Source organism: Microcaecilia unicolor, chromosome 1 (genome assembly GCF_901765095.1).
Source record: "Microcaecilia unicolor chromosome 1, aMicUni1.1, whole genome shotgun sequence".
NCBI classification, from domain to species: domain Eukaryota; kingdom Metazoa; phylum Chordata; class Amphibia; order Gymnophiona; family Siphonopidae; genus Microcaecilia; species Microcaecilia unicolor.
Window position 1 is genome coordinate 724,021,847 of NC_044031.1, and position 17,525 is coordinate 724,039,371.

Here is a 17,525-nt window from a genome sequence, read left to right on the forward strand (position 1 = left end):
TTATTGACATTCCCCATGTCATTGCAAATGACAGCCCATCCCTAATTTATTTATTTATTTATTTATTTATTTATTTATTTATTATATTTGTATACCGCACTTTCCCACTAAAAGCAGGCTCAATAATAAGAACCTTCCTTCCAAAGTTGTGATGGAAGTAAGTTCCATTGACTGAGCTCATATATTTAGCACTCTATCCTCTGACACAGCTGACAATACTGAATGTCACAACAGTAGCACTGTACCAAAAATCCATTAAGACTGCATACTCTGCTTGAGACATTGAAATTTTGGGTCCGAAACCATTTGTCGATTTAAAGCTACACATAATGTTTTAAATTCAGTTCTCAGTGTTATTGTCATCCAGTACAAGCTGATCAGATAGGGATTGACCCTCTCTCAAATACATGCCTGTAGAGAATTATCTTGTGGGCCATATTCTGCAGAATCTGCAAACAAACCAAGATCAGCAATATTGTTTATCTTGGTCTGTTTGCCGGGACTATTGTTTATTGCTGAAGTCCAGGCATGCCAATATTACTTTCTGTACTACTATACACAAATGGTCAACTGATAAAAATCTCAAATTTGTTTCATCTATCTTAAATATGAAAAAGTATGTTGCACCAACTTGTTTTTCCATAGTAAGATGGGAATCTATAATCAGCCCTAGACTCTGTATTGATGAATTCATAGGCAATAGCGCTCCATCCACCAACAATCCCAGTTTTGGTGCCATTATATTCCTACACCTCACCCATAAAGTTTTAGTTTAATCAATATTCAATTTAGGTGGTGAACCTACATCTATGCCTTTGTTACCTGGAAACAAGCATTAACTTTCTGATTAAGTATGAGATATAAGTCTGTAAAAAAGATAAGAATTTGTATATCGTCAGCATCAACTCCAATTGTGGCTCCTAATATGCCAACAAACATATTAAAAATAATTGGTAATAACAGGGAACCCTGAGGAACTCTGCTGTAAGCCTGCCAAGGACAAAACAATATTACCTTTCCATTTTCCCTATAAAATTGATTCTTTAGAAATGGAAAGGATAGTGAATTTCCTGGAAGCCAATAAGTTGCAAGATCCGAGACAACATGGTTTTACCAGAGGGAATTCATGCCAAACGAATCTCATTGAATTCTTTGATTGGGTAACTGGAGAATTGAATCATCGACATGCTATTGACGTAATCTACTTAGATTTTAGCAAAGCTTTTGACACGGTTCCCCACAGGAGGCTCTTAAATAAACTAGATGGGCTGAAGATAGGTCCCGAAGTGGTGAACTGGATTAGGAACTGGTTGATGGACAGAAGACAGAGGGTGGTGGTAAATGGAGTTCGCTCGGAGGAGGGAAAGGTGAGTAGTGGAGTGCCTCATGGATCGGTGCTGGGGCCGATTCTGTTCAGTATATTTGTGAGTGACATTGCCAAAGGGTTAGAAGGTAAAGTTTGCCTATTTGCGGATGATACTAAGATTTGCAACAGAGTGGACACCCAAGAAGGAGTGGAAAGCATGAAAAAGGATCTGAGGAAGCTAGAAGAATGGTCTAAGGTTTGGCAATTAAAATTCAATGCGAAGAAATGCAAAGTGATGCATTTAGGGAGTAAAAACCCACCAGAGACTTATGTGTTAGGTGGTGAGAGTCTGATAGGTACTGAGGGGGAGTGGGATCTTGGGGTGATAGTATCCGAGGATCTGAAGGCGACGAAACAGTGTGACAAGGCGGTGGCCGTAGCAAGAAGGTTGCTAGGCTATATAGAGAGAGGTGTGATCAGCAGAAGAAAGGAAGTGTTGATGCCCCTGTACAAGTTGTTGGTGAGGCCCCACCTGGAGTATTGTGTTCAGTTTTGGAGGCCGTACCTTGCAAAGGATGTTAAAAAAATGGAAGCGGTGCAAAGAAAAGCTACGAGAATGGTATGGGATTTGCGTTCCAAGACGTATGAGCAGAGACTTGCTGACCTGAACATGTATACCCTGGAGGAAAGGAGGAACAGGGGTGATATGATACAGACATTCAAATACTTGAAAGGTATTAATCCGCAAAAAAATCTTTTCCGGAGATGGGAAGGCGGTAGAACGAGAGCACCTGAAATGAGATTGAAGGGGGGCAGACTCAGGAAAGATGTCAAGAAGTATTTTTTCAGGGAGAGGGTGGTGGATGCTTGGAATGCCCTCCCGCGGGAGGTGGTGGAGATGAAAACAGTAACGGAATTCAAACATGCGTGGGATATGCATAAAGGAATCCTGTGCAGTAGGAATGGATCCTCAGAAGCTTAGCCAAAATTGGGTGGCGGAGCAGGTGGGAGAAGAGGGGTTGGTGGTTGGGAGGCGAGGATAGTGGATGGCAGACTTATACGGTCTGTGCCAGAGCCAGTGATGGGAGGCGGGACTGGTGGTTGGGAGGTGGGAAATACTGCTGGGCATACTTGTACGGTCTGTGCCCTGAAAAAGGCAGGTACAAATCAAGGTAAGGTATACACATATGAGTTTATCTTGTTGGGCAGACTGGATGGACCATGCAGGTCTTTTTTCTGCCGTCATCTACTATATGTTATGTTACTATGTGGCAAACCAACTTTGAACTGCTCCAACCATTAACAGTATCTGTTTCAATAAAATGTCATGATCAGTGACCTCAAATGCTTTAGAAAGGTCCAATTGGAGGACGAGGCCCTCTTTCATTCTATCCACCATTTTCCTCGTCTGATAACATTGAAACTAGCATTGAAGTAGTTTTACAATTGAGTAGCCACAATAGATGCTAACAGTTCGGCCAACTCCGGTATACTGGTGAGTGAGTGGTAATTGGTACAAGATGTCCTCTCTATTCCAAATCCTTCAATCTGGGGGAAAGTATGATGTCCTATTATCCTTTTCTCTATGCAACTCCAAATGTAACTTTCTACTCTGGAATGGCGAATGCCATAACCGAACATTGTAAGCCACATTGAGCCTGCAAAAAGGTGGGAAAATGTGGGATACAAATGAAACAAATAAAATAAACATTCCACTTTCTAAAACCTGATTAATAAAAAAATATTTACCAATTTGTCAGCTTCATTGACACCCCTTTGAATAGTGCAGCTGGGCAAGGGTCCAGCTCAAAACTACCTTTTGCATATTTATTTAGTATTTGTTTGACCTCCACTTTATCCACTTTTGAAGAAATTTGTCCCAATGGTGGTGGTCCCTAGGACCTCAGGAGGATAGTCACCCCTTTGCCCAGAGTAAAGATTAGCCTCATCTAATCTCTTTTCCCTCTCTCCAAAATTGGGCTGTTTCTCAGGGTTGGATAGTTTGACACACATATTGCTTGGATTTTCAGTTACATGTGGACTGGAAGCCATTGAATCATCCAACTTTTCCACTCCCCCCTACAGTTTTCATTTTGGACAGGGTTTTCACTATCTTAAATAATGTTTGGCATTCATTACCACTTTTCACAATCTACATAACACAAAAACTCTGTTTTTCCTAATGGTTAGTTCAGTGAGCTAAGAATCAGAGGAATCGGTTCAACTCCCACTGCAGCTCCTTGTGACCCTGGGCAAGTTACTTAACCCTCCATTGCCCCAACTACAAAAATTTAGATTATGAGCCCACTAGGGACAGAGAAAGTACCTGCATATAATATGTAAATAGCTTTGGTGTATTACACAAAGATGGTATATCAAATGCATGATCCTTATAATAATGAATGTGTCTCCACTTATCCCTATCCTCACTGCAAGCTTCCAAAGGGTTCCAGGTGGAGAACAATAAAATAAGTCATAAAATATCATAATAAAATCTAAAAATATATATATATAAACAGAAATACTAAAGAAAATGTCCTAAGAAAACAATCTGGAAGTCATTAAAATTCAACAGAGAAACTTCTTAAAAAGCCAATTTTTTTAACATTCTTTGGAAATAAAAGTAATTAGATTCTGTTTTCACTGATTCTAGAATTTGGTTGGGTGGGGACAGAGCCAGTCCATGAAGGATATGCTCCTTCATTGAGGCAAGATGACAGTCACTGTGATACAAGCTTTTGTTAGAGATAATCTGCATCCCGTTTGAGGTCTAAGAATCTGACTACCAAGTTCTTAACCTCTAAAACGGTCACTATTTAAAATTAGTCCATGGGCAGGGGAATATCAATTAAAATGTTAATAAAATGTAAAGGTAGGATTGTTTAGCCGGTGCTAACAGTCAGATAGTCTCTCTGAATGCCTGTTGAAAAAGCCAAGTTTTTAGTTTGGCTTTAAAGTTCTTAAAGGAAATGCTACTATAGAGGGTGAGGGGGAGATTGTACCAAGTATGTGGGGAGAGGAAGGAAAAAGCATTACACTGCATAGATTCAGGTTTATCTGGGGGCAGGTATCCAACTCTCCCCTCTTCTTAATCAGTCTCAGAATTTTTTATTTTTGTTACATTTGTACCCCACACTTTCCCACTCATGGCAGGCTCAATGTGGCAATGGAGGGTTAAGTGACTTGCCCAGAGTCACAAGGAGCTGCCTGTGCCTGAGGTGGGAATCAAACTCAGCTCCTCAAGACCAAAGTCCACCACCCTACCCAGTAGGCCACTCCTCCACTCCAAAAGGCATAAGTTATAATGTCAATGACACTATCAAATCTCTCACCAAAATCAAAATCAGCCAGAATTGAAGCTCTGTCTACATTTGGAATCAAATTAGTGACCAAAGCATCAGTGTCAAGGGCCTCTTCTAGAGGCCTAAATCTAATCTTGGAGGATCTCAACAAGCCACCAGTGATGTTAAATAATTTTTCTGATTCATTTTTCTCTTCTGAAAACTGTTTAACAAAAGTCCTTTTTCACAGCCATTAAATCTTATTAACATCTGTAATTCAAGATTTCTGTTCTTTCTGATCTATGCTGTAAACTCTTTGAAACTCTCCAGTTTAATCCAAGCTTCACGCAGGATGCTTTCTTAGTTTTTAACTGGTTTGGACGGCTTCCTAAAGAAAAAGTCCATAGACCATTATTAAATGGACTTGGGGAGAATCCACTATTTCTGGGATTAGCATTATGGAATGTTTTGTACTTTTTGGGGATCTTGCCAGGTATTTGTGACCTGGATTGGCCACTGTTGGAAACAGGATGCTGGGCTTGATGGACCTTTGGTCTTTCCCAGTATGGCAATACTTATGTACTTAACTAGAGAGAGAGGATTTATTTTTGAGGATGGCCTCTTATCCAGTACAGAGGTACTTGGTTTCCCCAAGCAGTAGAGAACTGATTAGAGTCCCGAAGGTCTTACTTTTTCAGATCTGAGGAAGATTTAAAGCTTAATTCCTATTATGCAAATCCTTCCTGTGCAGGAGATATGCACCAGTTCTAATGGGATGTGCCAGTGCTTATACTGAGAATAAGAAAGGGAAGGGAGGAACGGGATAACAATACCACAGTGTGATTCTGAACTGGAGGGAAGAGCTTTGGAGGTTACAGTGAATGAGGAAACACAAAGGAGCCCTATAAGGAATGAAAATAAATTGTTTAGCCTTCCCCTGTTCCCCTTTTCTATGTGATTTCTAATGCTATGCATTGCTTTTGTCATTTGTTCCTATACTTTCTCTGTGCCACGGCCAGCCTTATTATTTGAAAGTAGGTGCTGGGATGGAGAGGTCTCTGTAACCTGAAAGCAGGGATTAAACTACTCGTAGTTCATTAATAAAGCTGGGAAGGTGCCCCCTGGACTTAACTCCTTTCAGAGCGTTTACTGTTCTGGGCTATAAACCTCAGAAAAATCTAGGGTTTAAGTTAGAATTTCTTAAGTCTCTGGAATGAGGGGGCATAGGATGAAGGTGAAAGGAGACAGGCTGAGGAGTAACCTAAGGAAATACTTCTTGATGGAATGGGTGGTGAATATGAGGAACAGCATTCTAGTGTAGGCGGTGGAGATGAAAACTGTATCTGACCTCTAGCAAGCTTGGGACAAGTACATAGGATCTCTAAAGGAGAGAGGAAGAGATAGTAGATGGTATGGATGAGCAGACTGGATAGGCCTTATGGTTTTTATCTGCTGTCATTTTTCTGTTTCTATGTTTCTGTTCAATATGAGTTTTAATAAGGTCATAATTATGTTTGACATCAAATATTTTTCAGATTGACATGTTCAAGAAGGCAGGATGGACTGTGGTTACTCCTCCAACACCTCTGATCCCAGATGGTATGCATCCTCATATCCCCAAAACCCTTCATTCACGTCTGTATGCCTCTCTATCCTTTCTTATTCTTCCTAACACCTTCATATATCGCTGTACATTTTCCGACACTTCCCTGTGCTCAGTGGCGTTCCTTGGACGGCTGCCACCCAGGGTGGATCGCAGCTGCGCACCCTTCCCCCCCCCCCCCCCCGGGTGCAGTGTCATCCATCCCCCCGGGTGTAGCATGACCCCCTCCCCCAGGTGCATCACCTCCAAGCCCCCCCCCCCCCCCCCCGCATTCTTCCTACCTACTGGGAGCAGCTGCACAGTTGTCAGCTCTGCTGGTTCCCTGCTCCCTCTGCTATTACTTCCTGGTCCGGGGCAGAGGGAGCTGGGAACCAGCAGAGCCGACAACACCCCTCTTGCCGTGTTCACCCGGGTTGGACCGCACCCACCGCCCTGCCCTCGGTACTCCACTGCCTGTGCCCTTGTATGCCTCTGTATACCTCTATACACTAGCACTGTATTGTGAGTCTGAATCATTTCACCTCTTAAGTACAAACAGGATCACAAACAGTGCTGTCATATTGGTTGCTTCCTCTTCCTCTGTTCAGATCATCCACTGTGGATGTCATCTAAATGGCTGTCCATGAATGTTCTAATGCTGGATGAAAAGCGTGTGATGGTGGATGCCAATGAACACTCAATTCATAAAATGTTTGAAAACTTAGGTATGTATTGCATATGGTAAACATGCTGCCAGCAAGCAGCTGGCTCAGTGATGAAATGTACAGTCTGTTTCAGATGAAAAATGTTTGGAATGTTTGACTATGTTGGTTTTTACAGCTGAATCTGAATTCTTTAAAGAGAACAATCTTCAAAGCCAATTATAGAGAGTTTAAAAAAAGTGTTTCCCCAGCCCTTGACTGTCTGAAAATGCCCTTTACCACAGCAGCTAAAAGTGTAGGACTTATTCCACTATCCCCCAGATTCTATGTAGCGTGCCTAGCATTCTGTGCTGAAATTCAAGTATATTCTATAACAGCACTCGTAGGGTAATTGGCTTAACAAGCCAATCAGCATTGTTAACAGCACTTAACAAGGAATAATGAGCACTAATTGGCAATAATTAGAATTTACACACACAACTCCCTAAGCATATTATGTAACGTACTGCACCTAAATTTTAATGTGCGCAGTAGAGAATGACACAGGGACAAAGTTTGGCCCTGTCCCCGCCCCGTCCCTGTGGGTTCTTTCTCCATCCTCACCCCATCCCTGCAGGTTCTGTCTCCGTCCCCGCCCCATCCCCGCAGGCCCTGTTTCCGTCCCCACCCTGTCCCCGCAGGTTCTGTCCCCATCCCCATGGGCTCTGTCCTCATCTGCAGACACCTCAAACAATTATGATTTTATATTTAAATCTTTTATTAAACTATAAAAGGAACAATATGCTGTGCAACTGTTGTGCATAAGTTACAAATAGAAAACAATAAGAGCAAGCAGCTATAATAACCCTCCTCATCACCACCACCCTCTACCCTTCCAACCCGCAACAATAGCTGATTTCTACTATCCCGAGGAATCCTAATCCACCCTGTTAAAACATCCAGGGGTACAAAATGCAACCAATTCTATTTGCCTTAGAGGGGAGAAATATGCCCTATGAAGCACTGTTATGATTTTTTAATCTGTAGATGAATAAGAAGTCATCAACAATCTCAGGATTCAGTCTACTTCTCCTGTCTTCCTTCAATAGAAGATGTCTTCTTAGAAGATGTGCTAGTAGCAAGATGTACAGGATCCCCTATGCAAATTTTGATAGATGTGGCCAGCATATTTGCATGTTTTTCCCAAAAATCAAAATATCGTTGTCTGCATCACTCAATCATAAATAACAGTCCAGTTCATTAACAGGCTTCAAAGTAGAAAATCACATGGGGACAAAGGTTTTCCCCGTCCCTGCCCCGTCCCCGCAAGCTCTGTCCCTGTCCCCACGGTTACTACAGGTCCCCGTCCCCGTGTCATTCTCTAGCGTGCAGGCAAAAAGGGGCATGGTTATGGGCAGGGAAATGGGCATTTCATGGGTGTTCCAAACTTTACACGGACTGTTACAGAATATGGTCCTCTCTGCCTAAATCCACGCACCGGGATTTACGCCACATTTTCATTGGTGTAAATGGAGACACCAACTAAGTGTATTCTATATACCCTGCCTAAATTTAGTCGCCGCTTATAGAATACGGTTAGGCGGAAATGTTTTCTGTGCAGATTTTTTAGGCTCCATATATAGAATCATACCCTATGTGTGTATTTATGATCACATTGAGAGCAGGGCTGGTGCTAGAGTTCCTAAATACCCCCTTGCAATCTTCTGCTTACTACCCTGGCTTTACAGGCTCAGGCTTGCACTGTCTCTCAGCAGAAGTAAGGGTTTCATGGTGACTCACAACCTCAGGCTAGGAGGAGGGAGAGGGAGCCTCTGACTCAGATATTCAGTATCAGTACCCAGCTTAATAGTGATCAGTACGTTTTTGCTGAGGAATTCACCAGATTCGGGAGCTTAAAAGTTAAGATTATAAATGTAGGCCTGCCATTCATTTGACTAGATTTAAGAGCCTAACTTATGAGCCTAGTGCTGAAAATCAGTGTTGCCCTACCCTAAATCCGCCCTTGTTGCCACCCACTTTTTAGGATCCTAAATTTAAGAGTTTAGGAAAATTTAGAGCATAAATTTAAGAACTCTGACTCCTAACCACTGCTCACATGCCCTATCCTTTATCCTCACCTCTTTATTCCCCTACCCTTAATTGTTCTGTCTGTCTCATGTCTTATCTAGATTGTAGCTCTTTGAGCAGGGACTGTCTTTTTGTGTATGGTGTGCAGCGCTGCGTATGCCTTGTAGCGCTATAGAAATGATAAGTAGTAGTACTAGTAGTAAATTTTCAAAGAGCCCAACTTAGGAATCTAACACTTGGTAGCCCAAATGCATTGAAAATTGACCCCATACCTTTTATCTGCTGTAAGGGCAATTTTAAGATAGGAGAGTTTACTTGGGTAAATCCCTTTTTTCACCTGTGCAAATGGTTGTTCTGTCTTTTCATTTTTGTTTCTCTATTTGCCATGGATTGTTATTGCTTTTGGTTATTTTTTTCCCTTTTTGTTTTGTGTCATGTTTGAGAAACCTTAATAAAAATAAGAAACAAAAAAAAAAGTCCTTCCTACCCTGGAAGACTTCAACCTTCATTATGTTTCTAAAAAGATTAATTAATAAAAATCTCATGTAAACCAAAAGCACATATTAGATATATTTTGACCATCAAAGGTTGATTGGTCTGTTTATTTTATGTATAGTTTCTTTTCTGTGTGCTGGGAATGGACTTGTTTTCACTTCTGCGTGCGTGCCATTTTTAAATATGGTTTTGATGCTTACGCAAACCTTTTCATTGCCTGCAGGTATTTCTACTGTTAAAGTGAGCATTCGCCACGCCAATTCTTTGGGAGGCGGCTTCCACTGCTGGACCTGCGATGTGCGTCGCCGCGGCACCCTGCAGTCCTACTTTGACTAGGCGTGGACGGCTGAGTCCGGACGATTCAACATGTGGATCTGCTGGGAGGAGAACCATTGCTTTTCACAAACACTTTCCCAGAAGTTGTTGCCTCGGCAATGATCTCTTGTCTTGATTGTCAACGTTGGGTTCTTATCCCTCTATTCATCTCTGGCAGGCTATGCAGTCTAGTTTAAGTGTTCAGACATCACTGGCAAGTCTGACTTTTTGAAAGGGTTCCTTTATTTTCCTTGGTGGTGTTTTCAGCTTACCTTCAGTTGACATCATGCAGTATTTCAGGGCTGTTTGTGGTTGAAAGACCAGAGTTTAATCACTTAACGTTCCCCATCTACCTCTCTCTATCAAAAAGGCAGCTCATACTGTTAAACCCTTGTTTATTTAACATTTTTTATAATCAGGTCTAATGTACTTTTCATTTATCTTTATAAATGGGGATTTAGCAATGAATCCATCAAAGTCATTTCATAATATTCTCTCCCGTCAAGGTTAGAACGTTATTTTCTTATTTTGTTGTTGAGAACACTCTAAATGGCATATTGCTTTGTATTAAAATGGAACATTTACACAATTGCCTGTATAGTTTGCCCCACTGAGGGTTTCTTTTTTAAATCTATTTTATAAAACCCACTGAAGAGCTGCCCTGTGGCTTTTCAGAGCTTGTCCTTACACTTTGTGAAACTGATCTATGCTTACCCTTTTCTCTTCACAGTGCATGATTTACAGATGTATTAATGCCAGGTTCTAGCAGCTATATATGTCCTGGAGAAAACCGGAGTCTTTGTTGGCTGTGAAACATTTTTAAAGGACCAACCCAAAAGATGTGAGAGTACAGGAACTTCTGAGGTTTCATAGGAAACAGGGGTGCAGCCAGTCCTCCAATTTAGGGGGGAGGGGGAGCCAGGGGTAGCAACCCTTTCTTCCTTTCCACCCCCCCCCCACCCCCACCCCCCCCATGCGTTAAACATACCTGGTGGGGATGCTAAATCCCTGCCAGCCAAAGAATTACAGTCCCCGAGTTGTTCCCTGCCTCCTTGCACTGCTTCTGAAATGCGGAAGTTGGCGACATGCCTCCAGGTACTGACTCCAGGATTCCCCAAGCATGCTCAGTTCTTGCACGAACCGAGCATGCACGAGAAGACCCAGTGTCAGCAGCAGGAGGCATGCTGCCGACTTCGACATTACAGAAGCAGCACAAGGAGGGCGGGAAACGGCTTGGGCACTGCATTTCTTTGGCTGGCAGGGCCTCGGCATCCCCACCAGCCATTTAAGTGGGTGCTGCAGTTTTGGAGGGAGAGGAAGTCCAAAGTGTTGGGGGGGGCAGGGCCCTATGGGTATGCCACTGATAGGAAGACAGGCCTGGGAGGTCCCAAAAGCTAATGTGAAACGCCATGTTTGTTGGTCCTTTGAAAGGTTTCATTATCGTTGAAGTCTCGATGAAGCTGGAAATTCTTGTTTTGTTTTTAATTACTTGTAAAGTCCACATGTTGGATAGGGGGCACATTTTTTATGCTAATAAACTAGTTCTTTTTGCATTGAAAACATACCTGAGCCTTTATGCAGCCTTATTATCCCTAAGAACATAGGCAGGAACATTTCAAAATGATTGGAATACCAAACAATACAAATGGTCCCTCCCTGGACACAATGGAGCTTGCTTAATATTGCATCCACTCCTCTGCCTAAGAAAATATATGGAATGTATATACAGGTTGTCAATATCGGTGGCCTAGCTATGGGTAGGCCTGGTGGGCACAGGCCCAGCCTGAATGACCCACCAAGAAATTTCAGTGGCAGCCACCTTGCTGTTCTCTCTCCTGCCCCTTGATCTGGCATTCCCCTCCTGTGACCTGGCAGCTGCCCTCTCCCTTTCTGATGTACTGCAGTATCTTCACTGGCACAGCAGTGATGCACCTATCTTGGCCATGCAGGCTTCCTCCTGCTGCATCCCACCCTCACTGATGTCATTACCTATTCCTGGACACAGCAGAGGGAAGGCTGTGAAGACAGCTTAAGAAATAGAGATATATAGCTGCTGGGCCAGCAAAGTTGATGAGGTAGACAGGGCTACGGGGGAGGGGGGATAATGCTGGATCCAAGGTCAGAGGACAGAGAGCAGTGCAGGACAAGGGGGGGGGGGAGGCAACCTTTGGATGGCCCACCCATCCTAACTGGCCATGCCACTACATCGGAAGCCAGTTCAGTGCTAAGTTGAACATGCTGTCCTCAAATGCTCTGGGTATAACATGGTGCTATCACATTACTAAACCAGGATCCATATCAGCATAAGAATGTGAGTAGGGTTAGCAGATGGCTCTAGGCCATGCAGGACAGATTGAGCCAGTCCGGGTTTTACTTCCATTGAACGCAATAGAAGTTAAACATGACTGGCTCAGATTGTCTTCCGTGATCTGAAGCTATCTGGTAACCCTGAATGCGAGCAGAAGCTTTGTTTTAGAACACACTCATGCGGTTTGAAAATCAGCACAAATTAATATAGAGATGTTATATTATTTTTGCTTCCTCCACTATTCATGAACATTGTACAGTGCAGAATATCAAGAAAGCACAAAATAATGAGCACATTTCAGTTTCATATCAGAAGGTGTGATCCCATAAATCTCTTACAATTGGCAGGAACAGCTACATGTCCTACTACTACTACTAATAGCATTTGTATAGCGCTACCAGATGCACGCAGCGCTGAACACTTGACATAAAGAGACAGTCCCTGCTCAAAGAGCTTACAATCTAGGTAGAACAGACAGACAAGACAAGGGAATTAATGGGTAGAGAGGAGGAGGGCAAATGAGTAGTGGTTAGGAGCCAAAGGCAGAAGTGAAAAGGTGGGCTTTCAGCATAGATTTAAAAACAGGTAGAGAAGGAGCTAGACGTATGGGTTCAGGAAGACGGTTCCAGGCATAAGGTGCTGCAAGACAAAAGGAACGAAGTCTGGAGTTAGCGGTGGAGGAGAAGGGGGACGATAAGAGAGATTTGTTCAGAGAGCGGAGTTCATGGGGAAGAATGTGGGGAGAAATGAGAGAGGAGAGGTAATGAGGGGTCATGGAGTGGATGCATTTAAAGGTCAGTAAGAGGAGTTTGAACTGTATATGGAAGTGGACAGGGAGCCAGTGAAGTGATTTGAGGAGTGGGCTAGAGTGGGCATAACGATTTTGGCAGAAAATAAGTCGTGTTGCAGAATTCTGGACAGATTGGAGAGGAGAGAAATGGCTGAGTGGAAGGCCAGTGAGAAGTAGATTACAATAGTCCAAGCGAGAAGTAACAAGGGTTCTGGTGGCGTGTTCAGAAAGGAAGGGGCGAATTTTGCTATTGTTGAAGATAAAGAAGCGACAGGTTTTGGCGATTTGTTGAATATGGTCAGAGAAGGAGAGAGAGGAATCGAAGATGACTCCAAGGTTGCGAGCCAAGGAGACAGGGAGGATATGAGAGCCATTAACAGAGATAGAGAAAGGGGAATAGGGGAGGTGGGTTTGGGGGGAAAAATGAGAAGTTCAGTTTTAGCCATGTTTGATTTGAGATGGCATTGAGACATCCAGACAGCAATAGTGTTAGAAGTATTGTCATTAATGCCTGGGTACCTCTTTTTCCAAGGGTATAGGGCAGGGGTGGGAAATCTCAGTCCTCAAGGGATATAACCCAGTTGGGTTTACAGGTTTTCTCCAAATGAATATGCATAAGATCTATTTGCATGCACTGCTTCCATTGTATGCAAATAGATCATCGGTGAAAACCTGACTGGGTTGCAATCCTCGAGGACTGAGGTTGCCCACCCCTGGCCTACGGCACAATGGAGGCAATTCTGTAAATGTGCAGCTTCATTTAAGTGCCTCAATGCCGCGCAGTGAGAGCAGCACTTGGGTGCCCAGATTCCATTAGAGAACAGTGGCATAACCCAGGATCGGTGCATCGTACATTTATGGACCTGCAGTTACACCAGTCATAGATCTGGTGCGACTGTGGCAGTGGCGTTCCTAGGGGGGCTGACACCTGGGGCGGATCACCGATGCACCCCGCCCCCGGGTGTAGTGCCCCCCAGGAACAGTGCGACGCCCCCCCCCCCCGGCGAAAGAACCCCCGGGTGCACGCCGCTGGGGGGGGTGCGGCGCGCCTGCCGGCTCTTCGTTTTCATGCTCCCTCTGCCCCGGAACAGGAAGTAACCTGTTCTGGGGCAAAGGGAGCATGAAAACGAAGAGCCGACAGGCGCACAGCACCCCCCCAGCCGCGTGCACCCGGGGTGGACCGCCCCCACCTTGGTATGCCACTGGGCTGTAGTCAAATAAATGCAGCAGGGATCTGCTTAACTTGCAGTATTCTTTCTGTAAGCTGTACATATAAGTGAGAGCCCTGCGTATGTCCAGCCCAAGTGTTCGTCCCCTTTGTATATATGTGCTGTGCCACTTACACATGCTGTTACAGAACAGGAGTAGCCTAGAGGTTAATACAATTGCCCTTTGATTCTGGGGACCTGGATTTGATTCCCCCTACAGTACCTAGTGACTCTGGGCAAGTTACTTAACCCTCCATTGCCCCAGGTACAAATAAGTACCTGTATATACTATGTAAAGCACTCTGAATGTAGTTGCAAAACCCATAGAAAGGCAGTATATCAAGTCCCATTCCCTTTCGCTTACCCCCTAATTCTATAAAACTTGCACACACATAATGAGCTAATTAGCAGCAATAATTATTTTTTAACCAGCAATTATTGGTACTAATTAGAGTTAATTGGAACTTAACACGTGTAAATTTAGGTGTGATATCTGTGCCTAAATTTTACATGTGAATAAAAAAGAGGTGTGTGGAAATGGAAGGGTCATGGGTAGAACAGAGATGTTCCTAGCATTTACCTGCATTGTTATAGAATATGGGAAAGGGAAATGGGACTTGATATACTGCCTTTCTGTGGTATTTTGCAACTACATTCAAAGCAGTTTACATATATTCAGGTACTTATTTTGTACCTGGGGCAATGGAGGGTTAAGTGACTTGCCCACAGTCACAAGGAGCTGCAGTGGGAATTAAACACAGTTCCCCAGGATCAAAGTCCACTGCACTAACCACTAGGCTACTACTCCACTAGCAACATTCCATGTAGAAGCCTGCCCTTGCAGATCAGCAATGCGGTCGCGCAGGCTTCTGTTTCGTGTGAGTCTGACGTCCTGCACATACGTGCAGGACGTCAGACTCACAGAAACAGAAGCCTGTGCGTTGCTGATCTGCAAGGGCAGGCTTCTACATGGAATGTTGCTAGTGGAATAGCAACATTCCATGTAGAATCTCAAATAGTAGCAACATTCCATCTAGAATCTCCAATAGCAGCAACAGAATCTCAACATTCCATTTAGAATCTCAAATAGGGAAAGGGAAATGGGACTTGATATACTGCCTTTTTATAGTACTTTGCAACTACATTCAAAGCGGTTTACCTATATTCAGGTACTTATTTTGTACCTGGGGCAATAGAGGGTTAAGTGACTTGCCCAGAGTCACAAGGAGCTGCAGTGGGACTTGAACCCAGTTCCCCAGGATCAAAGTCCGCTGTACTAACCACTAAGCTACTCCTATGCACCCAATTTAGATGCTGTACAATGTAGCCTGGGGGCCACTGTGCATGCAGTCAGAAAAGTGGACAAAACAGGGCAAATTCTTTATTCAAGTTTAGGTATTTTTTTAGGCTTGGTCCCTTTAAAAGAGGTTTGACTACAATTCCCAGAAGGCTGTTCATTCTGAATGGGAAGCTGCTGTCTCATCAGGCTTCCAGCTGGGCTAATTAGCAGGGCCTTCCTGGAATGTGCAAGAGGAATTTAAAAGGAAGGTTTTTGGTTTTGAGAGGGCCAAGGGGACATACCCAAGGGGAAGAGCAGCACTCCAGGGCTCTTTAAGATTAGAGGGCAGGGAAAGGAAACCCTGTCAGCTCACAGCCATGCCTGGAGTGGGGAAAAGGAAACTCTTCCCAGTAAGGGGTGGAAACCAGGGTTCTCTGTTGCAAAAGGAGTCCCAGCCTGGAAATAGACAGAGGGAGCAGTGCTCTAATAGGTTATTGAAGAGAAGGTCTAGTGCCTGGGACAAGGGAGCAGGATTCCCTGGGGCTAGGAACCAGTCCAGTGGTTGGGCTAGGAGGGTTCAAGCTGTAACGGACAAGGAGATAATTGTTGAGGGTTCAAGTTCTACTTAACCCAGAGGAGGTCCACGAGTTAGGGTGTGTTCACAGACTTTCTTTGTGTTGGCTCTCCTGAATGATGCGGTAAAGGGAGAGGGGTCTCATGTTGTTCGGAAGTCTGTGGGAACAAAGGCACAGAGAATACCTCGGTTAGGATAGCACAGTGGGGGAAGGGTTAGTGGAAAAACCAAACCCCTGTAGCTAATTTAAAAGGTGAAAAGAAATGGTGTTTAACCCTGAGTTTGTAAAGTAGCATAGTGGGGAAAGGATCAGTTAGTAATTCCGTTACCAGTGGAGAGGAAAACGGTAACGGAATTCAAACATGCGTGGGATAAACATAAAGGAATCCTGTTCAGAAGGAAAGGATCCTCAGGAGCTTAACCGAGATTGGATAGCAGAGCCGGTAGTGGGAGGCGGGGCTGGAGGTTGGGAGGCGGGGATAGTGCGGGGCAGACTTATATGGTCTGTGCCAGAGCCAGTGGTGGGAGGCGGGACTGGAGGTTGGGAGGCAGGGATAGCGCTGGGCAGACTTATATGGTCTGTGCCAGAGCCGGTGGTGGGAGGCGGGGATAGTGCTGGGCAGACTTATACGGTCTGTGCCCTGAAGAGCACAGGTACAAATCAAAGTAGGGTATACACAAAAGTAGCACACATGAGTTGTCTTGTTGGGCAGACTGGATGGACCGTGCAGGTCTTTTTCTGCCGTCATCTACTATGTTACTGTGTTACTATGTAAGAAATACGCCAAAGCTATTTGGATGGTTGAAAAGGAATATCAGGGCCGCCGAGAGGGTGGAGCAGGGGGGAAAAATTCCCTGGGCCCAGCCTCCAAGGGGGGTGCTCGGCGCTGACAAGCTTCTTCCTACCTGCCTGCCTCCTGATCTGCCTCTCTCCTGCTTCTCCTGTGTGATGGGACCTGGCTGATTGTATTAATGCAATAACCCAGGTGACCCCAATGCCCATGGTGCACCACTTGTTTTATAATGGCATCTGGGTGCCCAGATTCTGCTAGATAATATTAGTGTAACCTAGTATTAGCACACTTTGGATTTATTGTACACTCCTGCAATTATACCAGTCATAGATATGCAGGCAGCTAAATGTGCTGTATTGGGGGAATTCTATATATGGCACCAAGCATTAGGCACGAAAAAGAGTCCTAACAGATGCAAGGCACCAAAATGGGGCAGAACTGGCAGATCTACACGAAAACACACGTGCCCATTTATAGAACAGTGCCTAAGAGTTTCTGCGTGGATCTGCAAACGGGGCATAACAATGGGATGGACGTGGGCAGGTTGGGGTGTTCCCCAGTGGTGTTCCTTGGTCGGTTCACTCCAGGTGCTACGTCGTCTGTCACCCCCGGGTGCAGCACGACACCCCTGAAGCGCAGCGTTTCCCCCCCACCCCCCACCCCCTACCCCTGGTGCATTCTTCCTACCTGCAGAAAGCAGCCGCACGGCTCTGCTGGTTCCCTGCTCCCTCTGCCCCGGAACAGGAAGTAACAGCAGAGGGAGCAGGGAACCAGCGGAGCTGACAGCCGTGCGGCTGCTCCCTACACCCCTCCTGCTGCATGCACCCGGGGCGGACCACACCCACCGCCCCGCCCTCGGTACAC

The 17,525-nt window shown here is 44.6% G+C and overlaps 1 protein-coding gene across 2 annotated transcripts in view; it reads left to right on the top strand.

Annotated features, from left to right (window-relative positions):
• Nucleotides 1-11,272, top strand: part of GATM (glycine amidinotransferase) — a 67,284-nt gene extending 56,012 nt beyond the window's left edge. For both annotated transcript variants that reach the window (XM_030189603.1, XM_030189602.1), the window contains exons 7-9: nt 6,123-6,186; nt 6,778-6,894; nt 9,617-11,272. In XM_030189603.1, the coding sequence (XP_030045463.1) occupies nt 6,123-6,186; nt 6,778-6,894; nt 9,617-9,729 (294 nt within the window). In that variant the 3' untranslated portion in view covers nt 9,730-11,272. The remainder of the gene's footprint in view (nt 1-6,122; nt 6,187-6,777; nt 6,895-9,616) is intronic.
• The last annotated feature ends 6,253 nt before the right edge of the window (nt 11,273-17,525 follow it).